The 26041-nt window shown below is 41.7% G+C and overlaps 1 protein-coding gene across 10 annotated transcripts in view; it reads right to left on the reverse strand.

Moving 5' to 3' along the window:
* The window catches only part of LOC306832179 (RNA-binding protein Musashi homolog 2), a 259288-nt gene that overhangs the window by 152993 nt on the left and 80254 nt on the right, over positions 1-26041 (reverse strand). For all 10 annotated transcript variants that reach the window (XM_079356626.1, XM_079356633.1, XM_079356634.1 and 7 more), the window contains exon 6: positions 25424-25516. In XM_079356626.1, the coding sequence (XP_079212752.1) occupies positions 25424-25516 (93 nt within the window). The remainder of the gene's footprint in view (positions 1-25423; positions 25517-26041) is intronic.

The raw sequence follows: 26041 nt of genomic DNA on the forward strand, positions 1-26041 counted from the left end.
CACTTTGCCAAACACCAACAGGGTATCATAGCTCTCAACTCCCCATGCACATATACACTGTATAACCCCCATTAACTACTTCTAATTAATCCTCAGTACTCATTTTGTAGCCCTGGTTTGTCTTTATAAACACTCGCCAAGAACAGGAGTCAAATATGAGGGGGAAAAAAAATAGGAAGAAAAAGATTTCTTGTTTCTTTCTACCCAATCTAAATTCTCACATTTTTCTAACAAAAAGCTCACGAGTTGCTGAAACAATACCTTCTTATCTGCAGGAATTGGGTGAAATTTCCGCTCTGTCTCTCTTTTATTAGGCTATATTCAACCTGTCGCAAGTGAGAACACAGCCTGCGAAGCTGCTTTGTGCTGCGAGGAGATAGCGATGCTGGTTGCCGTTGGATTTGGAATCACTCTCTTTACCTTTACCCATCAATTCCGGGTTTACAAACACCAACAAAACCATTGTTTCATCACTCATTGTGGCATCCCTGCCGTGGTGTTCGCTCAACATGTCGGGCTGTTTATTGTTGCTCGGACAGGGAAAAGTAAGCCTGAGGCGTCCAGCCATCAAGAAAGTCTGGTAAAAACTGCCCAAACATTTAGAAAAGAGAGGATAAACAGTTATTTGTATTTGGAAGCAGCCTTTTTGTTGAAAGTCAGCATTAAAAAATCTTCTTCCCTGTCCTCTCAACTGCTGTCAAATTGTCACAGAAATTTTCCCGAAAATCAAAGACACCTTCAAAACAAACTCACTTTGACATTAAAGCTCTCTTTGTCTCTGTATGAATAAGGCACACATGCACATTTTATCTTGGAAAACAAATACAGATCTCCAAAGACACACAGCTGAACAAACTTACTACGCGCACACACACAGACACACACACACACACACACACACACCTTTTAACTGACTTCATTCTCTGTTAAAGCTGTGGGGAAAAGTAGAGATAATGGAGGAGACAGACTGAAAGAGAAGGATGTCGAGAATAGGATCGTAAAAAAAAAAAAAAAAAAATCTTCTCAGTTATCTCATTGCTGTTGTATTTACAGTAGTTGTTGCAATCTAATTCAGAGGTTCCCACATAAAGCAGGACCAAGATGTCCAAGCTTACTGGAACTGCTTATGTTATGTAGCTCGCAGACTTATTTCTCCACTGCTCCACCAGTGGTTAAGTAATGACATGAAGGCAGGGTTTGAAATGTGAGCTCAAAGAAGGAAATGCATGTTCCTCTAATCTTTCAGACAGGACTGGGAAAAAGCCTGCTCAGTGTTGCATTTGGCTGCTTTGTTTTTTTTTTTTTTTGAGTGAAGGATCAGACTCGAAGTTCTGACAGAAGTAATATGCTGCCTTTTAAGTGAAGAGCGTTTTTGTAAGAAAGAAAAAAAAAACACATCAACAAGCTTAAACTTTGTCTGCAAACAGATTTGGGTCTGAAAGGTTCCAGGCTCTTTACTTGCTGCGTTTTTTTTTTTTTTTCTCATTGTGACATGTGACTGAAAAGCAACACTTCTGTATCTAACTTTTCAAAATAAGACGGAAGGTGCACCCGGGAGTTCAGTCATACACAGGAAGTTTGATCTGAAGGTAGAAAGTTGTTAACAGGTGTGAAGCAAAAAAACCAGAGCCCATTTTTGTGACAAAGTGAAGTCAGTTGTGCAAGGTGAATGACGAGCACACTGTGGACTGGTTAAGTTTGGTGCACTGGTGAGCAGAGGTACAAAGATCACCAGTTTGAATGATGAAGAAAGTCAGTGGTTTGAATGGAGGCTGTCATGCAATCATGACGGGTATGTGGTACTGTTCATGGCATGTAGTTGAAAACTAATATTTTCTATGCAAAATATAAATGTTCATTAGGAAAACTACCAACACCTTTATCATGTGTTCAATGATGTACAAAGAAAAGACAGAACACCATTCCTTTTATTTGCCAGTTGCACGGTTGCTTTTTAATGGATTCCAGGACTAACATGAAATTCTTTCTGGGGTTTCTCTGTTGCAGACTAATTCAAAGGTTTGACTAATTTAATGAGGTTGTTTCAGATGGGGTGCAATCCATCATCTCCAACTTTTATTAGAAGGTGGTAATAAAACTAAGTTCATGCTGTCTTAAGTCTGTTATTTCCCCCCCCCAGACTGTCACCCCAATGAAATCCGACAAGTTTAATGACATGGGGTTGTAGCAGTCACTGGTTAGTGCAGGGGTGCCAGTCAGAAGATCCCTCTGGCAAAATAACAGTTATCAGTCCATGATGATAGGGAACTTTAATATGGTGACGTCAATAGAAAGTAAAAGCGCTCTCTCCAGTGTAAAAAGAAAGAAACAAACCAACAAAATAATAGACATTTGAGGAGACTGAGGGGAGGCACGAGCCACAGCGCACACAAAGACTATTCAGAGCCAGTCCTGGTCATAATTGTAAAAAAAAAAAAAAAAAAAAGCAACTTAGCATTGTAATCTTTATTTTCAAGATAGCATTTACTTAAATAACTTACTTAAATAAGAGAGGATTATAGACATTTTTTTTTTATTATTATTGTTGTTACTTTCCCTTTTCCTCCTGCTATCAAATTCAATCAAAACGATTACAGCTTCAGCTCTGCCCTACCACACTATAAAGTGCATGTTCCAGCCACAGGCCTTTCTCTTTCCTAATTAAAAAATGCATCGATTCTTCATTAAGAAAAAAAACTGTATGTAAAAAAAAAAAAAAGAAATAAAAAAAAAAGGATAATATGCTTCAGGTGCTACTTCAAGATCATTTAAGAGAACAAGTCACATCACCTGCGGCATCTCTGTAGGATGAGGATATTGGGAGGCGGGGGGCAGAGAACCTTGAAATGCACTGAAGATCTTTCATGGTGCTGTGTGAGCTTTTTTTGTGCTCATGATCACCCAGTATATAGAGTATCCAATGTCCAAGCTTGGATGGCTCTGGTTAGATTCCTTTTAAAAAGGTACCAAGTTGGGGGATGCTGTGGAGAGCATGCATCCGTTGCAAGCATGGTTGCATGTTGCTAATGATTGCTGAAGATTAAAAAAAGGATATTTACAGTGAAAATTAAGCCTGTACCTTTACATGTGCAATAATGATCAATAGGTTGTACATACATTTATACATTTATGATGCAGTTAGGATGGCCACAAGGATTTGAAAAACAGATTTACATTATGTACGCTGCTTTAATGTCGTAGTCCAGATGAAGACATACCCGTGCTCATGCAGAGACCGAGACAAGAACAAGACCATAAATATCAATGAAAACTTGATCAACCTCTGTGCAGTGGGCTTGTCACTTCTTTAGACTGTAACACGAGGAAGATTGCGGGCATAACCAGAGAAAAAAATCTACTTTTGAATGAACTGAAGTTATTTGCTGTTTTAGAATAGGGTGTTTTCCTTCTTATCATCGTAATGACGTCAAACTAGCCAATCACTGGAGGTCTTGACTGGTCTTGATTTAAAATCAAGAATGAGCCCAGTCTGAGGCCTAAACAAGACCTTGAGACCAAAAGTGATTTTTAGTACTGCAACAACACGCTGTTGTGAAAGGACTTTGGTAAAAAGTCAGCTTTTTATCCAAAGTAGAGCTTATTAGAGATAATTCAGTCTGAACATGTTTAATGTAGCCTGTATTTTGCATTCGTTGGAGACGTCCATTTTCATGCATCAATGCCAAAAAGAAAGAAGTTGAATACTAATGAATACTGTAGCTTTAGGCCAACAGCATTGTCCTGTCCCTGTATGGACTGGTATAGTTTTGAGTCCTAAAACCAGGAAGTGAGTTAGCATTTTAGCGCCATGGGTTCCTAACTCGTAAAGTCAATGGGGATTTTGAATGGGTTTGTGTTTAGACGCCTGAAATAAGGTCTGTGGTTAACACAAGCTGAAGAGATGTTGATGTTTTGTTAGACGAGACATATTATGTTAGCTAAGACTCCACTTGCGAATTTTAAAGTTTTTAGGCAAACTTTAAACGGCGGTTGCTAACAAGTAGCTAACTGAAAGTACAGTGGTTGTTGCAGACATTACACATCAACACGCCGGAAACTCTCTACCTAATCCTCCTTACAGCCTCTAGTCTTGTTTTTCAGTGTTCTTGCAAATATTAGGTTAATAAACAACTTATTAAGCTAACGTTTAGCTATCTTGTCAAATCCACTGATTAGATCGATGAAGCTTAACGGTCGTGACGTCATTATAAACCAACCGCAGTGTAGTTCGCTAGAGCATAACGTTGGCTTTTTACTTCTCTCGGCTGCATTAACTCTTCAAACTCTTCAAAACAGCTACGCATCAGAAACGTGCGTTTGACACAGAGATTATTTTCTGCAATGTTTCAAAATCCAATGCAAAAATCCCATAGGCGAATCTTTGAAGGAACCACCGGCGCCATTTTTTTCAGGTTGGCCTACAAAAACACGTCATTACTATACCGGTCAATATCCAAACACAGAAAATACCATGTATATATCTGTTTAAAAATAATAGTTTGAAGCCTTACAATAAATGACAAAGCAGCAGTATTTTTCTTTTTCTGTAGGGACACCCAAGGAATATTTCATTATAACAAATCACAAGGAACAAATCTCGATTTAATGAAATAGTCAATCAACCTTAGAAGTGCTAAAATGCCATCTTAATATGTCACTGAGGGGAGAAAATAGCAATGATGCATTCTGAGCCTCAAGTTTGTGTTTTCCTGCGCTTCATGCCTCAGCAAAGACATTTAACGCACGGCAACCATAAACAGACCTTTAAGATGAAGCCGTCACAGGGTTCACAGAAACTCCTCCACATTAAAGCTCTGACATACTAAAGACGCCAACGTGCAGGGTGACCTTTGATGCATCTCTGTCACATTTTGTGCACGTTTGTGAGAGTTTTCTTTAACATCCATGGGTGGATTCTAGTGGGGGTTTTTTTGTTTTTTTATCCATGGGATGAGATGATGTGGACACTAGAAAGCATAAAGTCAGGTATTCTTAGAGAGCGGCTTCTGAGGTCATCAATATGACACACTCGCTTAAGGCAACGGCACCAACTCTTTCAAGTGAAGACGGAAAGGAGACAACATACCGCCCCTGTCTTCCAGTCTGACAGCTCTCCCTTAGCAGTTTCCTTTTTGCTCTTGCACAAGCATATAAATACACAATGAGAACCGCTACCATTCTCACACAGACGCACACATCAATGCGCACACTCGCTCTGTCAGTCTGTTTCACAAGTGAAATTATTCCGTCTCTCAGGGGTCCTGTTAAGCTCTTACAAAGCCTCGGTGCGTACAGCAGGTAGATTGATTGTGACTTATTAACTGTGAGTGAGCCTAACAGAGTGCATTAAAACAAAAGGAAATGTGATATCCCCACCCATCAAGTGCTTGTTAGAGCTTTAATCAAAGCTCTCACCAATCTGCATACAGAGTCCTGGTAATGAATTCCAAATGGCGTCTTTAAAAAGAAGGGGAGACCACACCACAGAGCTGTGTCGGACAAGAAGACCCAGAAGAAATGTAAGAACGATTTAGCACATAAACAGTAGAGGAAGAAATGATTCTTGATAATAAACGCTCTGGAGGACGGCGCATGGAAGAACAGTTTTCAATTCTCTTTCGAAATGAGTCCGATGATCATCGATGTCATTATTATAAACAAACAATCATGAAACTAATTCATTCAAAAACAGCAGCTGACCTCATTTGAGCGGAGATGTCTGCAGCTTTCAACCGTTTGCTGTTAAACAGCCGCCTCCCCGACCACAGTGAGCATCAGCGTTAACAGCAGCGACTTGTATTTTAGCTGTGTGAGTGTGACTGGAGAGTGTAGCTCACAGCCATGGTGTAATCTGCTCTGTTGAGGCCAAAAAAAAAAAGTAGTGGGAAATGACCATTACACATTAGAGCCAGTGGGAAGCAGGATGGCAGACAGACTGGGACAGGTCATTTTGTTGAAATGCACAATGAAATTCAATCTAGAGAGCCCTTTTAATCTTCCAGGATTACATTTGACAGATGATTGAGTTCCCACAATTTACCAAATTGACAAAATTGACTGAAATTAAAGCGCTGGCTGAAACTCATTTGTTGGTATGACATCTAGAAATTCCACTTTTTATTTGTTAATATTTTCTAGAACATGTTTAATAATAGTGAAACTGCATTACGTGTAACTAAAGTCAATATGTGAGTATGATTCCTATTATTAATTATTCTTACTTTATTTCCCTTCTATAGTGTGAATGATTTAAATGTTCCTTTACAATCCTTCCATGAGTGACTGTACACACTTCACATCACTGTTCATCCTTTCCTCTGTCTTTATGAGCTGTTGTAAAAGGTGAAGGATCGATAAAGTTCTGACTTTATTCACAGGTTATGTTATTTCACCAATCACAGGTTCTTCAGTCATTATTATCATTGTGGTGCCGTTTGCTGCAGCTGAATTCATTTATTACACCTTGAAGGCTTCTTTTTTTTTATCAACAAGACAGCAGACCAGTGAATGCTGTTTAAAGGTCTGAAGCAACTATAACATTGTGTTTAGGGGAATGATTTTTTTATAAATGCACATTTTCTGTGCTGTTAAGCCCACAGTGTTTGTTTGCCTGCATTGTACTGAGGTTCAGGCAGAAAGATGGGTTTTAAAATATGGCCAATTCTTCCCAGCAGTCTCGCCCTGGCCAAAGGGGATAAATGAGAAACAATGTCTGTTTAAGCATGGCTAAAGATTTTAGATATATTACACCCATTAAAAATTGGAGAACGTTGAATCTAGCAGTATGAACAGCACTGCTGTACGCTGAGTCATTTTTGTTTCTTCTTTATAATTTCAATAATGCTTCTCCTGATTGTTATTATGTCAGGTACTGTGGTCATCATTTAAGCTATGATCAGTGATCAAAGAAGACTGAGTCAAAGTTCTGCATGTTAAAGAAAAGATAGCATTGGCTGATCATTTTTTAAACAAACACAAGAAAAGAAGAAAAACAACAGCAACAAGCCTCGGCTCTTCACAACAAAGTTAATCAGGCCTGCCTGAAAACAACTGAAGCTTCAGTGGATGTCTAATTGGATTAAACCAAAACAGAGGATGTGTTTTGTGTGTTGCTGTTGTTGTGATGGCTTGACCTCTAATGGCTATCCTTTTTCTAATTTCTTCAGATCAACAATCAGACTAAGACTAATGATCAGTGGCACATCTGACACATGGTGGCCAGGCACTTTCCAGAGAGAGTGACTTAAAAGTGAAAACTGAGGGAGGATTGGTCAAGGTCACTCAGACAAGCGAAGCAGCTCCAGTAGTGTAAAACTCTCACAAATCACAGTGACTGGCCTGCCGCTCTGTCCTCCAGGGGGACATTTAACCCTCTCCTACCACGATACCATGACCTTTCCAGGCAAGGAGTGCTGTCACTTCAGACGTTTATGTGCCAACGTACCTGCAAGGACAGCTGATGACACATTTCAAACAGGACGTGCGACCACCTCGGTTCTGTAGGAGGAGACGAGCTCATAGGTCCCTCAGGCTGACGCTCATATCATCCATATCACTACAGAGGCCCCGCTTGACTGACGCCTGGCATATGAGTCAAGGTCTGCTGTGGTTAAATCCACTATTCAAGGTTTTCTGACTTTTTCAGCTAAAAGAAAAAAAGTCATGTTGTTACACAGCTTAAATTCAGCAACAAAAACGTATATATAATTTAAAACTTCTACATTAGTCCAACAATGCCAAACTGATAAATCAGTCGGCTCCACTGAGTTGTGCGGTATATTAGCAGCAGAATTTAAGGTTAGGCCGCAAATATTTATTCAAAATAACATGACAAAAAAAGTCTGCCCAAAATAAATAACTCAGACCCCCTCCTGAGCCAATCAGAGGCAAACATGTTTTTCTTTGTTTTTTTAAGTGCTGATTACAGGGCACCTTAAGGCCAATCATTGCATTTTTTAAAAACAAGGTGAAACAATGCCCAATTTTCCTATGTTGCATGAAACACCCAAGAGAAAAGAAAGAGATGCATCACTCGTCCAGTTCTGTCATGGGGTCACAAACCGGTGCAGCCGTGATTAATCCCTTGAAAATATAGTGCCTCCTATGTTACTACATTTCACAAACAGATTACTGTCAACACCACTGAGCTTATAAAACCTCTGTAGAAATGCCTCCATGTTTACTGGGAGTATGGCAGGATCAATTAAGTGTGTGTGTCTCTGAGTGTGTGTTTGTAGGTCAGCGTTTTTAAGCACTGCCTATCATCCGAGAGGCTGTGAGCCATCAATGACTAATGTGTCAGTCTGTCACAGTCAAGGACCTACCATATGGTGCCAGTGACCCCCCTCCCTCCCCACCTCCATTTGAACTAATGGGTGGGCTGGGAGAAGCAGCACAGCCAACTGAGCACACTTCCTGTGAGCCTGTGTCTGTACTCAGGACGTTGATGCAGAGCAGTTTCCTTAATCAATACTTATATGCCTTATATGTCATTTCAAATTGATTAAGCATGGACACTTCTAAATAACATAAACAATTCTTGTCCTCCATTAAACACCAGTCTTTATTCTAGGAAAACAAGTATTTGAGTCAATAATTGAGGAATAAAAGCAGAAAAGGCTTGATCTGCAGGACGATTAGCTGATCATCAATGAATCATTAATACGTGCCTATTATAAGCCTTTCAATATGCCTTGCCAATTAGAGCAGGCTCAGACGGCGGAGGGTGGCCCAGAGGCGAAGCAGAGCCGTGGCCACCTCTCCCAGGAAGCCCTCCCAATTACCTCCCAGCAGGTGCAGTGTCTGGTTGACTCATGAGAACGCATGACGCACATGAGGAGCCTTATAGATCTGAGGCACTCAATCCGTCTTCCTGGCAGTCCAGTGTCTCCTCCCCTCTCTCGCTAGTGCCCCTCTCTTTGTGACATTTAATTTAATGTTTTTCCATCAACTTCTTTTTATCTTCCTTCCTTGATTTGTTTCTTCTAAAATGAAAGTAATTCCAAAGATATCGACCAGGTGAAATGGAGGTAAAGGAGAGTTTTATTTTTTTTCTTCACAGTATTGCTTTCTTTTTTTTTTTTTCCAGCTCGGCGACTTCTTTTGTACGAGAGTCAGAGGCAGCTGATGTGACCTAACCTTGCCGCCACATGGCGACTGCGGTGCCAACCCCTACTCGCGTTCCCGCTGATGAGACGCTGGGCCATGACAGTCCATCAGCGTCTCTGCCTGGTAGGAGCCTTAGCGGTGCTCTCTTGTTTTCTCCCCCACTTATATCTCCCCCAAAGTCACTTTCAAAGTCTTTGTTTAATAATCAGCCGGCAAGAAGGCGTGTCACAGGTCAAGCTGGCTAATGCAGTGATATAGTTATCAGCGTCTGATTAGCTCTGAACACACTGCCATCATCTACATCTACGAGTTGCAAGACAGGCTGGGACAGATTGATTTTCAATGTCAGCTGTGATGTCTCAAATGTTATCTGATGGGGGGGAAAAAAAACACCCTGCATACATTCACATTGAAACATAAGGATTTGGGCCTTTCATACTCTAAACCATAAATCGACACCGTTACTTGGTTTGAATTTGTCGTATTTATGTTTTCAGGACAACCACCTTTATTTTGAAGCACCCAAAGCACAACAGGGTAAAGAAAAAAAGTGGGTGGCAGTTAGACACTGTCCTAACCTAAAAATAACCATTTAGGCCCAAGAGTCATTAAGCAGAAAACTTTTGGCCACATTCAGGAGGTCGTATTTGAACAAAATGCTCATCCAATACGCTCAAAAGTTGATCGGTCGTTAGTAGTAGTCAACTTATGAGAAGTTCAAACAAAATACGAAATAACAGTATTTGTCTCCGCTAACTCAATGTCTTGCTGTCACTCAAACAAACGGGGTCCAGGCAGCGTCCCACTCTACATGTTTAAGTGAAGAGAGATCAAGACAAATAGAAGCACTGTGCCATTACTTGACTATTCAACACATTTTATGGGATTAAAAGACAAAATAAACGAGACATTTCACACCATCTGTTTCATACTTAAGATTTTACTCAAGTTAGACGTGTCCTAATCAGCTGATTCTGGAGTATAATGACAACAACAACTCGTAAACGAGGTTTAAGTCTGTAAATAGGTCTTCTGCCCAAAGCAGGTGGTAAACTTTATCTAAGGCTAAATACCAGCACGAGGCCGATAGTCGACAAGTACCTGAAGGGAAAGTTGAAGAGAGAGTTCCATGTAGGCCATGTAGACAGAAGCACAGTGCTGTTGGTCTAAACCTCTCTTCCAGTGACAAATATGAAAAGGGAACATTTTAAGAAAAGTCCCCAGTTGTTGTATGGTAAAAAAAAAAAAAAAAAAAAAAAGACAGCGACAATTCAAAACCAATTTTTGCCACCACACTCCAGTGCTGTGTCTGTTATTGGAGTTTATGGGAACACGATTTTCCCCATGGTGAATCACTGTGCCCCTTGTGCTGGTCTTCACTGGAAGCCATGTCCAATGCACTCATCAGGACTTTCCCCTACAGCCAATGGAACCTGCGACTCATGAAGCTAAACCACTGACAGAGCGCTGGCCCTGTTCGAACCACGCCGAAGCGAGTGTGTCAGCCATGCAGAATGGAGAACAGATGTGTTATACGGGGGGAGTAATATAGTCTTAGGCTGCCTCCACTGCACCTGATGATATGGAGCCAATAGAGGCATTTGTCAAATGCAATCAGGTGTGATGGAGGGAAGAGATAGAGCGGGAATAGAGAAAAAGAGGGAGGGGAGCAGGGGGACTGAACAGCTTGAGCCCTGACAAACTCCCCTCAGAGCATCAGCTGTGTGTGGGGGGGGGGGGGACAAAGAGTGAAACATGGTCCCAAGGCTCCATGAGGACAGCTCTGTTCTGAGAGGAGAGGAGAGTATTACTTACAACAAACATTAATCACACGGAAGAGAACGTCCAAATCACACCTCTCTACATTTCAAGGAGGATGTTTAAACAGCGGATGATTTGCGGTGAACACTGAAATGTTACGCTTAGAAAAGGTCCCCCCCCCCCCGAAATGCACAAATATTCGTAAATGCCACAAGGTCAGATTTTAATCAAAGGTAAGAGACACTCAGCTCTTCATTTCTGCGTGAACTGTGGAGCTATCTCTATTCAGCTGCTCTTTTCTAAGCCTATAAAAAGGTCCACAAGGTCAGAATAAAGGCCAGCACAGTCCCCTGAGTGGGACACTTGAATGGAAAGTCTGAATCTGATTTACAGTTTGGCCACATGTGCGGAGCCGCCAAAGACCGGGCAGCCAGCCAGACAGAGTGGGAGAAGAGACGAGCTTGTCTGTGTGGCTGCAGGTAGGACTGAAAGGCAGGAAAAGATGCTTTTTTGTACATGATGTTAATAACACAGAGCATTAAGAAGCGCAACAAAAAGGTGTGAAGATAACAGATTGTTGGACTCAAGACATACGTTTTTATTAGCTCTTCTTTTTTGCAACCAAATCTGCCCGCCATTCAACGTGTCACAGCGACATGTGTGACTGTTAAAACTCCATTCATACTGACAAGTTCCCCTCCCTTTTTTTTGGAAATGGCACATTCCATCTCCTTTGCATGTTTTTTTTTCCCCCCTCAAACCAGATGGCAATGTGGCAATGTCGTTGAATGATTCCTCATTAAAAGAGTAACACCAACGTTTAAAAAAATGCACACAAATCCAAATCCTGTTTCTCTTCTGCAAGAGTGAAACATGTCACCGTTATCGAACATGAATCTGACACATGGGCAATTTTGCTAATTCATCAGCTGCGCAATTGAAATGGATTGTTCTCTATTAATGCCACCAACTCGCCACACAAAATCACAATCACAATGTGTCTAATTTCTCATTTTAGATTTGTTATTGCCCAAAGGAAGAATAGAGTATCAGTTCGGATTGAAGTGAAGGCACATCCGTATTGTACAGAGTCGATAATGTATGTCTGCATGCAGGTGAACAACACACTTTACTGTAGCGTGTCATACAGCAGGTCAATAACAGCGTCATGTGTTGGTGCAGGTCGTGTGGTTAACTCCACTGTGGCATGTTCAGGCATGTCCGCTCAAACGTGCCCTTCGTAGGTGTGTGCAAACACTCGTTGGCATTATCACAAGCTCCGCTCGCACACAGCTCTCTCTGTTGGCTGAAAGAAGACAATCAGGGCACACTGCCACGTCTGGACTTTGCACTGGAACTGGCTGCTGTGCTGTTACCAGCGCATACACAGTTACATGCTTAATGGGCAAAGTGAAGCAGTAAAGAAAATGAGCGGCATCGTTACACACGCTGACCGTAAAATGATGATTTCCGATGCCTTTTTTTTTCCCAGGATGAATTCTGCCTCACAAAATCCGGCTTCCTTCATTAACTTCTTTTTCAATCCATTTAATTCTCCATTTGATGCAAAAATAAACATCCCCATGCACTGCATTAGCTTTGGGATCATGGCTGCAGCAGGTGGCCGACCTTTTTTTTTTTTTTTTTTTTTTTTAACACCCCCCCACCCCCCCGGAATAAACAAATGAAAAGAGTATGCATCTTCTTGAGTGTTCTAGTTTAAGTGCAACGACATGTGTATCAAATGTGTCTATTCAGTATGTTGGCTCCATTTTCACACCATTTCCACAATAAACAAGGTCTGAACTGAAATAAGCACAGAGCTAGCAGATGGGGAAACAACGACAATTACCTCCTGAGTGTGTTTCGTCAAGGAATCCCATTCAGATTCATGCATATGGAACATTTTATATTAATTGATTTGTGAGCGTACATGTTTAAATCGAAGCACAAACAATGATCACTTCCTATATGTTCTGTTACTCTTTCTTTAATTGGACGTTTTTTTTTGCCACACACATATCTTCTCATTCACTCTGATTTGGCAGCTGGGAGACTTTCTGGCAGATGATTCATTGCAATCAACCTGTCACTTGAGTGAGATACCGCCCGCCCTTCTTGGTGCTCCGTCTCCTATCACATTCAAATGACGTTTAAATCAAATCCAATTCAAAGCTGTTTCAAATGTTATTCTGGCTTTTCTCCCAGGATTGCACCAGCAGCCAACACTTCCCACTTACACTCTGACACAGTTTGCTTAGTAAGGTTTAAAGATGTGCCTCCCAGTTCAAGTAAAAATCGGCAACATTTCATTTGGAGGGCATGTGATTGTCCTTTAAGATGGAGAAAACGCTAATGGGAAAAAAAGAAGCGAAAAAAAGGAAAACGCTTGCAAGGAATTTAAGGAGAACTAATTTAGCTGGCCAAATTCAGTGCACTGCTGAAACACAATCCTCACAAGTAGCATTAACATAGTCCTGTCTGTCATAAGCACATCAGCCGGCTTCAACTAAACCACTAGAGGGAGAAATAAGCTGTGGTGTACCTCCAGAAGGACAGTCTCAATGAAGTATATGTTTGCAGAGGTTAATTTATCAATCAGAATTGAAATGTGTACTCAGTCTTGTCGTGACACGCACCTTTTCAGTCGACATAATTTTATTTCGCGGGTAATTCGTCTCTAAAAGGGATGACTGCTCCTCTGTGGCTTTTACAATGTGTGTTCAGCTGGAAGAGACGGATGCTGGGCTTGTGGTGGGCTTATCAAAAACAAGTAAAGGCAACCCTTCAGGAGGCGGAGGCAGAGATGGGGATAAAAATCCATGCTTCTGCTCAACTAACCATCAAACCTAATTACCTGTGGATAGGACTTATGGGCCACATGTTGGGTTCAAAGTTTTCCAAATCAGGAAGTGACTTGGGAGGGAGCTTTAGAGAGTGTGTGTGTGTGTGTGTGTGTGTGTGTGTGTGTGTGTGTGTGTGTGTGTGTGTGTGTTTCAGGCTGGTCAATGCGTCCGTGACAAAAAGATTAGGGCTGAGAGACGGGACTTGGAGCCAGATCTTGGCTCAGTGCCATTAGTTCAATCAAGCAGATTTATTTAGCTTTTAGACAATTCGACCAGAACCCTGAGATACCACTTGAGAAAATAAGCTAAAGATTATTCATGGCATGGCGGCAAAGATAGGCAGATAGGGATCTGTTGTCACTCTCCGGCATCACATACACGTCTGTTCACTTGCTGCATCATTCGGGTTTTTTTTCTACGGAGTGAGCGCACTGTTTGGAGATTACTGAATAAAGGACAAATTGTAAAATACAAGTAGCCGTTGAACAAACGTAGAGGCCAGAAGAGTCAAAGGAAAGATGTAGAGCTGCCAGACACATGTGTATATACTGTGTAAGTGTAAATTACCTTAAACATAATGACACACTTTATCACAACTATAACCTCACCTCATAACTAATTAATTCACCTTATCTTTGGATCCTCTCAATCCTTTTGTATCCCACAAATGCTTTCTTCCTCTCAACCGTTATCATTCTCTTCCTCTCTGTTCTCAAGCGGAGGTAACCAAACAGTTACTCTTTTCAACTCCATCTACAATCCATTCAAACTAGTGTGACACGAATTACAATCACTCAACTTCAGTACACCGGTAGTTTTGTTTGACAAAAACCAATAGCATTTTAAAAAAAAGCTCTATTTATTATGATGTTGTTGTTGTTGTTTTTTTAAATTGAACCTTTATTTATCCAGGAAACGTCCCATTAAGGTTAAAAGCCTCTTTTTTCAAGGGAGTCCTGCAGAAGTTACACTCACAACAAACGGACAGCAATTCTAATGATAAAAAAACAGTTAAATATGAATAATAGTTCATTTAAATATATGAAACAAAAACTAAGGATTTTGGCCCCATTGTGAAAAAGATGATTGTTACTTCCTTCCAAAGTAGATCCACCAACACATTCCTCTAACTGTCAGCAGGGTCCTTCACAATGTGTAGTCTTACACTAATCAACCGAGAAAAAAGGCCTCACAATCTCTGCTTTTGGCAAAGTTTGCATGAGTGGTCTGACGTGATGGGTAGGTGTCGTTGTCTCACAAGCCCAAAAGCCTCAACAAATGTTTCTTTAAAGAGAAAAACCACACAAAAACCTCTGGAGTCCACCGATGAACGTCAGAATACTGTATTGCACCCTGTTTGAGCCTTCGCTCTGTCTCTGGCTGTTTCCAGTGCTTGTGAATCAAATGAGTAGTTTGATTGGCTCTATTAACTAAACACCAATGCAAATGGGATGATAAGTGGACTCTTATTAAACTCTGACCAATCATGTCAGGCACATATTTAGTGGTCAATTTACATCTTGGTAATTGGTAAACAGTGTGCATGTAGTTTGTGAGGGTTGGCCTCTCTCTGAAGTACACTCGATGACGACTGACACATTTCCACGTGTGTTGCCATTATTGATAGATGAATGAAGACCGTGCATGTATGTTCTAATGTGTCGCTTGTTTATAAGAGATGTGAATTTAGAGAGGGATTTCAAAGGCTTCATGGACGCCAGTTTACCATTTCAGCCATCCATGTGGTTGTAGGAAGGCAACATCAGTGTATACACCACACTCATGTTTCATCACAATGTTTTCACTGGATTTTTGTATCATTGTTTTGTTGCGAGGTGATACATCAACATGAATTCAGTACTCTCCTGAATTTTTTTTCTGGCAAAATTTTTTTTGTTTTTTATTAGCAACCAATGAATTGAAAGTCAAGATATCCTAATACTCAAGTGTTCCAGTAGCTTGTTAGAACAATGTCAATCAATCAATCAATCAATCAATCAATCAATCAGTCTTTGCAGCATTTTTAGCACACTTATGTATGAACATGATGGCATGCAGATGTTAGCGTTTATCCCTAGGCTATGTTGTGCTTAAACAAAGCATCCCCACACTGCTAGCATGGCTGATGATTGTGTTATTTTAACAAAATGAGCCAATTTCTATGATGAAATAGAACGAAATGTCAGAAGAAGTTAAAGTTTTCTACACAGAAATCAAACACTGGAGCAGGTTAAAACCACTGCACTCACATCCTCTGCTGAAGTACATTTTTCATAGCAATTACCCCATTTTGTTTGGCCTACTTACTCTGCCCCGGCAAAATATACTGAATATAATGAGTCATGTCACTACCAATGTTGGATTTTATACCAGTATCAAAATAAAACCTAACAAGCAATTTGGATATATATATATATATATATATATATAACGTTTAGGCCAGTGCATGACTTAAGGCCTTAAACATAGATATCTTAACACTGAAAAGGCATGCCAGAGGATATCCAGACACACAAAGACACACAGGGCAAAGGAGTCAGGTTTACAAAAAAGTGAAACCTTTGAGGCTCCATCAGCCGTGGAACATCACGCGGCAGCTCACAGCTCATTGTGTACATTTCCATGGAGTTATGTGTACAGGTGATTTCGCGTGGGAGGCGCTCTTAGCATGAGTTGCCTGACAACCTGGTCACTCTCTGCCTGCGCTCCATCAGACGACGACAGCAACAGGCTGAAGTCACATCTGTACACTCATCCTTCATCCACAGTCTGCTGTTTTAAGACAAGGCAGCACAGTATGTCAAAGCGAATGCTGTTTATGTATATGTTTATTTAATGTTTCATTTCGCACAGGATTTCTGCTCTATGGACATGAAAGATACTTATTCTGAACCAATCAGGAGAAAAAGATCTTGTTTTGGGGTCTTTTCCACTGATTTTCTCTATTTACTGAGCAGAATCAATTTCTGGAGATGTCAGACTGACAGCCTTTCAAAAATAAAGGCATATTGAATTTTTTGGTTTTCTCTATAATTCTAAAACGTTAAAGAAGCGTGAGAGTTTAAGCCGTCTACTGCCGTCCGCCTGCTGTTTCCTGGATAAAGCCATGCAGAGGACTGAAGAGACACCTCAATAGAAAGCTGCACGTATCAGCTCAGATATACAGTGAAAATTCTGCATCATCATCATTTGAGCTGCACTGTGTCAACCGCCAGTTCTCCAGGTGGTGCTGAGTCATGGTTCACGCTCACTGGTTTCCTGAACTCCACGGGTGGTGGTGTGTGTGTGTGTGTGTGTGTGTGTGTGTGTGGGGGGGGGGGGGGGGGGGGGATCGAGCACCAGCAACCCTCTGTTACAAAAATGTCTGATGAAGATTTAAAAAAAAAAAAAAAAAAAAAAAGGGGTTATTTGGGTTGGAAAGCATTTTTGCATCCTCTTTAAAAGCCAGCCTTCAGATGTGAGCGGGTATTTGACACCATCATTTTGTTTCTCATTTGGCTGTGACATGCGGGGGCACAAGGTCTGTCACTCAGAGGCCGGCCCCGGCTGCTGTGGACCTCCACTCAGACAGGCCTGTCTCCGCGCGTCTAAAAACATGCGCTTGAGCTGCAGCAAGACATTCTAACTTTATTTCCTCTTTTCTTTCATGTTTATTTGAATTTCTTTTTCCTATTTCTAAATAACTATTTCTTTGCTTAGTTTTCTTTCTTTCTTTTACTCTTCTCTTTCAGTCTCTTCTTGTCTGCATTCCTTCGTTCCTTTCTTGAAGCAGATGGCAGATTTATAGAGGCACTTGATTATCCACTTACTTTATATAATGAGATTTCAATTTACACAAATTATCTTTATGCACCTTACACCTACCTCACTGTCCTTCTGTTCTAGTCATTCTATGTGATGTCTGCGTTGTACGATAGCAACAGAAGCTGAGACAGTTTTAGCAAACTCACTCAACATGGAACACATCTGCTTATCCAAAAGGTTCTCGGTGAAGTTGACGTAGTAGTGTGAGTATGCAGCTGATGTACCATGAGCGGGTGTCACGTACATGCAAATGTATGGATGACGCATTACACAACATCCCAATGATGCCCCACTGTTCCACTGATCTACAGGTGGCAGTGATGTGCAATGTGCCAGGAAGCTCAACAGACCGCATCCATGCAACGCAGCATTTCAGGATAATTCATGAGAAATACAGTAGTTTGCATTTGAGACGACAATAAACTTCATTTTGTTGGTTCAGGAGAGAATTCCAAAGAGCTGCTTATCCAGTCTATCACACACATCCACGACAACTAAACATCCCAAAATGCTCTTTCCTTCAAGCTTCCCTCTGAACCAGGCTTGCATTTATGTTTCTGACAAGCTTCCTACCCTTTATTCCAGGCCAATCTTTAGAACATACATACAGAATATATCAAAACATATTTCCCACCCAGCCGGGAAATAAAACCCTTTGACTTTCAATTCCTGCAGAAGTGTTCTCCCACATGGGATTCCCCAAAGACCGGAACGTAGTTTGCCAGGCTGAGGTGGAGGCGTGGAGACGGAGGCGTCCACCTCCACACCGGTCTGATGGTGAGACGGCTGCAAATTACTCATGACACTTCCTCTGATGACATTTTTTTTCAAACTCTTTCCTGTTGAATGGCATCTCCAACCCCCCCCCCCCCCCCCCCCCCACCACCACTAACACCCTACCCCAACACACACATTAATTCCCCCCTTCTGTTCGTGTCACAATAGCACAGCAGAGATTGCTGCCTCCCGCCTTCACCTGATGACCCCTTTGAGCAGCTGTTGGATCCGATCCAATCACAGTCAATCTTCTTTAAACATTTCATTCTTTAAGCAGAGCAGGGGCTCAAAATTCCATCATTCAATGACCCGATCAGTAGCCGATAACACAATCAAGCCAATCCCGGCTTATCCCGGGGGGAGCCATTTCAGGAGGGACGGCTGGGAGATGAGACTTCAGAAAGTACAGAAGGGTGTCAATCTCCCTTGATCCACCGCTCTCTTTGTGAGCCGACTTTACTGCGAAGCGCCTCCATTTTGGAGGAGAGCGTATGATAGATATTTCTAAGGATCAGCAACAGTCACAAATCTATTAAATCCTTTTATGAGGGTCTGATTCCTCAGGTAAAAAAAAACACAGAAAAGACAATTGCGCTCGCACTTACATTTGCTCTCAAACAAAGGCCAAAACGCACACACACAAAAAATAATGTTATTGTATAGCTCTATTCTTCAGCGGCCATTTAAAAGCTACTCTATTGGAAATGTTGCTGGGCCACTGGGCAAATAAAGGTCAAGGGGGATATGAAATAGTTTGTCTAACTGGCTCTTTCCCCCTGCCTGTCCCTGCAGCGTATTCACATTCATAGCCAATTCATTTATATTGCTCTGCCCTTCTCCCTGCTAGTCTCAGTCACTAACTACAAGTGACTGCAATGAGATTGAAGCCTCTGGCTAAATCTCCACCGCAAGGCACACGCTCCATCATTGCTGTTCTGATCACTCCTTATAATCACTGGAACTGCACTATATCCTCAGCTGATTGGCCGAGTCGCAGCCGAGAGGAAACAATCACAGAATGTCAGCCGATGATGGACACCCAGGCTTTGGAGTGCTGGTGGTCACTGTGAGCTGCCATGTAAATGGCATGCAAATGTGCACCTGCACCAGCAGAGGAAGAGGAATGAAGGACTGTGGCCTTTTGATTAGCTCCTTTTTTCTTTTTCTTTTTTTTTTTTTTTGCTCATATAAAGTGTATTTTTTCTGCATTAATCACCCATGTTTGTCATTTCAGCCAATGACAGAGGAGCTATTGTGACTTTGGGTTTAGCTTTCATCAGAGCGCCGATCACTTCAATTCAAGTGTCATGTGTGTTTAATGTGCACCTTCACAATCTGAAGTTAAAGACCTTGCTAGAGTGGTCACTATAAGAGCATCCATTCACAGGCAGGGCTAAATTTAACGCAGCAATCAAAAAGATGACAATTATTCCGTCAATGTCACAACAACGATGGTCGGTGATTTAGAATGTCTGCAGACTTTAAGACTTCAAATGACAAAGTTTAATATTAACAGTACCACTTCATCCTTTAATAACACTTTAGTAACTAGAAGAATCTCAAACTCAAGTTGCTAATGAGCAATATGCATCTCCTATTTCATCAAAATAAGAAAGCTTCATCTTTATGGCACTTTCAAATCCAGGTTCAAATGTTCTTAAAAGCAGCTAAACTTAAAGACATTTGTTTTTTGTTTTTTTAACATCAATGTAAATAATCTAACAAAGCAGTTTTCAGAGAAAGCTAAAACATAATAACTAAAGATATTTCAAATGCAGTCAAATCAAAATAACAAAAAATAATTCAAGGAACATTTAGGAGAGGGCCTCTGTTTTGAGCAGGAACTTAAACTAAATCAAGAGATATAATAGAGGATCTTCAAAGGGCATATTCTGAGAGGGACAGGGCTTTATTTTACTAATACCTTCTTAACAGGTTAGTCTACTCGCTCATCCAAAGGGTCAAATAAAATGGATTTTCACCATACTGTGTGCCACTGATATGGTTAGAATAGCTGTTGATATCTGAAATTCTCCAGCGCTGTTGAAGAGGAGAGGTTTTGTGCAGGTGTGTTAAGTGAATTCTTGCCTTCTTTACAGTCCGTCTCACAGCTATTTTTTCTGCCATTTATAAAATCTAAGGCCATGCAAAATGTCAGCCGTGGTATTTGATTACCAAGGCCCCAGAACAAATTTCATGCCCCAACCGAGGCTTTTTTTTTTTTTTTTTTTTTTTAAGCTGTCATAATTTCCTCTCATCTGCTTCCTGTCAGTGACAGCATGAGAGACGTATCCAGAGATTGCTGGGCCAGAGGTGAAACGCTACAGGGACAGCTTGCAGCTGCTGTAGGCTGGCCTTATATATGTTCTGATAATATTCTCTTACATAATAGTCGTTCTTTTGATTTCTTTTCATTGCCCTCAAACAGATGTTATCTCTTTTTTTTTTTTATTCCTTTGAAACTTCTGTCTTAATCCAGGACACGAGACTGCTCTGCTTCACTAAGACAGGAGTGACCTTTGTGCGTCTACCTTTATCTGTCCTGAGCCCCGTGGCAGTGAACTGGTTAAGCTCCTCCTCTTCCTCCTCCCATTCAGCTCCACCTCCAGGATCTGGCTCTAGCCCAGTGGAGCATGAGAACCAGGACAGGCTGGACATAAAGGGACGATTGTGGCAGCCCAGTGACATGGAAGCAAGTTGCTCTGATTAAACTAAAAGTCAGCTTGAGGCTTGCACTGTAAAGCTCGGCCCATGGACAGGAGTGCAAAAAAAAAATGGAGGCAGCAAACAGGACTTGTGCGAGCTTAGCCCAGTAAGAGCACTATGAGACGTACTCAAAGCCGATTACAATAAACCAATGAGGAAGCATTAGCCAACCCGGCTAATTATGCTTTAAAGTGGGGAGCGAACTCTTTTCATGCCCGGGCAGGGCTCCACTGGTTCGTCTCAGCCAAATTTAAAAAGGTGTCATCACACCATCTTCCATCTTTAATCAACCTCGGCCTCAGTGGAACGTCTCAGGGTGTGAGGTGTTTTGTTAACAGGTGTTGGTTTCAGTGGAAAACAAAAGGATGGCATAAAAATAATTCTTGTGGGATCAACAAGAAAACATGTGCACATCACATATTAATAGACAGAGGTATGGCATGCTGAAAATAGATCTGCTGAGAAATGTGTCCTTCATTAAACCTCGCCTTATTCAAAACTTTGTCTCTATATTTTTTATTTGTACTGTTGTGGAGAATCTAGGACAAGTTCAAGTAATACTGAGCACATACTGAATACCTGCAAGCCCATCTGCTGACCTGACCTTTGACTTAAAAGCCTCTAAAAGAGTCAACATCATCAGAATCAGACATACATCACAAAGACTGTTATGCATAATAACGTCACTTACAAATTCTTTAGTCACATTTTTTTTTTGGGGGGGGGGGGGGGGGGGGGGGGGGGATTTCCCACTTGTTATGTAAGCCACAGACAAAGGCAGAAATGTGATTGCAGAAAAAAAAAAACCTTGCAAATAGCTGCCATACTACGACATAAAATTATTTGATAATTAAAAAGCAAAAAGTCATCTCTGATTGTATAAATTGTCTTTTCTTGTGAGGTATAAATATGCACAACAGCACACTGCCTTATTTGACAGTAACAGCGGCAGCCTCCAGTTAAGAGTCCTTGAATATAAAGGGAGGCCCGGCAGTGCCGATAAGATTGTCTCATCTGGCCTGCAGGGTTAAGGTGCAGCGTGCAGCCTGAGAAGAAAAAAAGCCAGGATGTGGCTACTATTAGGCAGGTAATGGGACGAGTCTGAGGTGCATTAGAATCGGCTTAAGAGAACCACACTTCAGCATTTTAGTTGTCTTCAAATGATTGTCACAATCACTGTGAATGCTTGGAGGGGGGGGGGGGGGGGGGGGGGGGGGGTATACTGTTCCTCTGCAGTTGTGCCAGGCTCAGGCATGTTCTCTTTCCTAATGCTGTCGTCTGGGAGAGTGGCACAGAGGCTGATGAGCACAAGAGCTGTCAGCCTCTCGCCATAACAAACACCCCCCGCACACACACACACACACACACACACACAGAATGTGGGGAGGGGGGGGGCTGAGGAGGGGGAGGGAGGGAGAGGAGGTGGTGGAAGGTGTTGGGGAGGTTACAGACAGAACCTGTGACCCAATTGTGGCCACACCAGCTGTTTCCCTCACAACCACTGCCATCTCCGTAGACCACATCCTGCTAATTGGCCTATACTGCAGACACACAAACGCAGCGCCCGACACACACTCCAATACAGCACTTTCTAAATAATATCAGCCAAACGGCTTGTTCCCACTGAGGAGGAACATTTGCCTTTGCCTTAAGCTGTAGTTTCTCCGATGATTGATAAGTGCTTCAAAAACATACTTCCCAGAAATATAAATGAATGGCTGCTCGCCCTGCAACCATGCAGGCTAATGTACCCCTTGACATGTGAAATACGCACACAGACAGACAGACTGATGACTGACAGACACACTCTGCCACCAAGATTCTACAGAGGGGAAACTGAATTAATTGGTTTTCCCTTCTGTGGATAAGTCCTCCCGAGTGTTGTGTGTGTGGCGATAATGGCAGGTTGCAGTGACAGGCAGGTTATTTAATAAATCCAGGGATGTGTAAGGCAAAATAGCCCCCCCCCCCCCCCCACACACACACACACACACACACACACAACAGAGAGAAGGACACCTCTTTTTGCTCTGCATCTTGTCTGACATAGCCTACACAGTCTACTCTGATTTCCTTCTCTTTACTGGAGACACTCAAACCTCTCTCTCTCTCTCTCTCTCTCTCTCTCTCTCTCTCTCTCTCTCTCTGACACACACACACACACACACACACACACACACAGAGCCCTAATCATACACCCACATAAATACACTTAATCGCTGACACACTCACGCATGGCGAGAGCAGTACTGCAGACACATCCAAGCATGCACAAGTAGGGCTATAAAAGCACACACAGAAACATGCACAAGATCTCGCTCAATCAGTCTGATTTGTTTGTTTCCTCCTGAGCATTTGAGGATTCCTCAAGGACGGAAAAAACTTTGTATAATCAAGTCAATTATGTCATTCAATCAAGTCGAAAATCATTTCGAGCCCCTTTCTCAGATCCATTGATTGCAAAGTCGTGCTGAACACTTGCTCGCTGCGTTTTATTGTGCAAATAAGCTGTCTTTATTTGTTAAAGGAAGGACAGAGCCATGGTGGGGTCTTCAACAGTACGTCCACTGACACGGAGAAAGAAAAAAAAAAACAAAGTCCTTCACCTTGCCTGTTTCTGTCAGGAAGCTACAGAGAGGGGCGTTCATATGGCTGGTTGCATATTGTCTCTGAAGCAAGAAAAAATAAAAGTTTCTATTAATTTATCGAAGCTCTTCCATCTTCTTCAGGACATGGCGCATTATGTGCCCATGAAAAATCCATCCGGAGTGAAATTGTTTAAGCTCAAGGTCAAGTGCTGATGTTACAGGGAGTGTATTGAGCTGAAGGTGACCTTGACTGATGTGGAATATGACATGAGGGAAATGGATCTGCGCTCGGTGTGGGGAAATTATCTGTGAAATGCTGCCACTGTATCAAAGCCTGTTTGGGCGTGTGTGTGTGTGTGTGTGTGAGTGTGGTATGCATGTCCTTGTATGATATTGTGTGCATATATGCCTCCCTCAGCTGGGGGTACTGGTCAGAAGAACAGCATGCAGAAAGTGCTGAGGGAACATGAGCCTCTGCAGAATTAGCTCTGGTATGAAATGTTGCCACAAGATAAAACTCAATAACATTCCATACCTGTTTATTTGGACTTATATTTGTTGCTTATATAATGAAAAATAGATAGGCTTTGGATCTAGCAGTCGGGGGCTGTTCATGGCAGGACATTTTTCAGTCTTTGTTTGCTCTGTAAGCAAACTACATGTGGTTGTTGGTGTTGACCAGCCATGGTGGACTGAGTGCAGAAACTGCTATAGCTTCAGTTGTTTGCTCATCACAACAGATATTTATTTGTCTTACTGTCGGGAAAGGAGCCAAACTGGTGCAGCTGGCTTCTTGGAAGGCTCATATTCCTGACTGCTGTAAAAGATGGGAGAGCTCGCCGTGTGGTCTAAGTCACAACTACTGAGTGACAAGAGGACACTCCATAACGACCGAATCTTTGATCAGTTAAACGCTCAAATTAATACTTTGAATTCATCTAAAAGATGTTAGTGTGATGTTAATTTTTTTCTTCCCAAGAACATGTTTGTGATCCTAAGGCCCTGACACACCGAGCAAATCATTGGCCGTTGGTCCTTGTTGCTTGTCGCCCTAGTTTTTTGCGGTGTGTCCCGCTCCGTCGTTGAGTCAGCGTAGGCGCAGCTTGAGGAAGGAAGGACTGATTGGCTGTTCAGCTAAGTGAAACAGGAAAGCTTGAGCACGAGAAGACAAACAGAAGCAACTCTTCTGTTCTTGTTCCACTAATAAAAGACTAATTTGTCATTTCAAACTTTTTATCAGTGTTCTCGTTTAAAAGTACTTATACAACGAGTGTTGAGTGACAGCGGTGAGAAAATTGTCTTGTCGTAGAATATCAACGTTTTATTTCTCCGCATTCTTCCTCATCCTCTTGCGGTTTTACCTTTTTGGAACGACGATTACAGACTAGCGCCGCCTGCTGGCATGGAGAGTTATTGCGTCTTAAGCATGCACAGGACGTACATGGTGGTTGGCCGACGGGCTGTGGTATTTGTGGCCAGTTCTTTGCCGCCTGCTTGGTGTGTCAGGACAGTGGACTGTCCCATCAAAAATAAAAGCTACAATTAAAAATGTTTAAACATTAACTCAATACAGTCTGGTTCATAAAATGTAGATCCAGTATGAGAAAAGCTCTTATTTGGGAAATGTCGAAAGTGTATTTGTCGAAAGCACCAAGACACCTTATATACTGTCAAAGACGCAGAAGAAAACAGTAAGTCTTCACAATGAAGAAGCTGGAAATAATATTTGTTATGGCAGCAACTTTCTGCTAATTGACAACAAATGTTCCGTAACATGTTATCCAATCACAGCCAACAACACAGCACAAGACGGTTAAAAGAAATCCCTCTTACCTTCCCAAACTGTTCAAAATACTGCTTCACATCTTCCACTACTGTGTTGGCCGACAAACCACCCACAAATATTTTCTTTGTTCTTGTGACCATCTGCAAGGAAAAGGAGAAAAGAAAGGATTGGTAATGAAGCTTCAAACACGCTGGCTGAGCGGCGCCAAACTACAGGAGTGAGGCGATAACAGTAGAAACACACATCCACACATTTAGTGTAAAAAAAAACAACAAAAAAAACACTTCACTTTAAAGGTAGCGATATGACAAGGTCACAAGTGTTCAAGGTTCTAGGTGGTAAAAAGAAAAAAAGCTCTTGGCTTTTGGTTTGTCTTGGCGAGGAAAAGCACTTCAGTGAGTTTCCCCTCAAAATGACATTTCAAACTGACGCTGTAATCAGAAAGTGACTGTGACAGAATAAAAGACCTCCATTTCATCCATTAAAGTTTCTGTTTATCTTTGCTAAAGTTGAAAAAGGAACAACAGAAATAATTTATGGACTTTCAAAAAACAATTAATGAGTGCTGGAAGATGGAATCAGAGTGCATTAAAGGCTCATTTAGCTTCAAACTGCAAGAATATTAAGGATTATTACCCACGGCATGAAAAAGGGCATCAACAGCT

The sequence above is a fragment of the Symphodus melops genome, assembly GCF_947650265.1.
Source record: "Symphodus melops genome assembly, chromosome: 11".
NCBI lineage: Eukaryota > Metazoa > Chordata > Actinopteri > Labriformes > Labridae > Symphodus > Symphodus melops.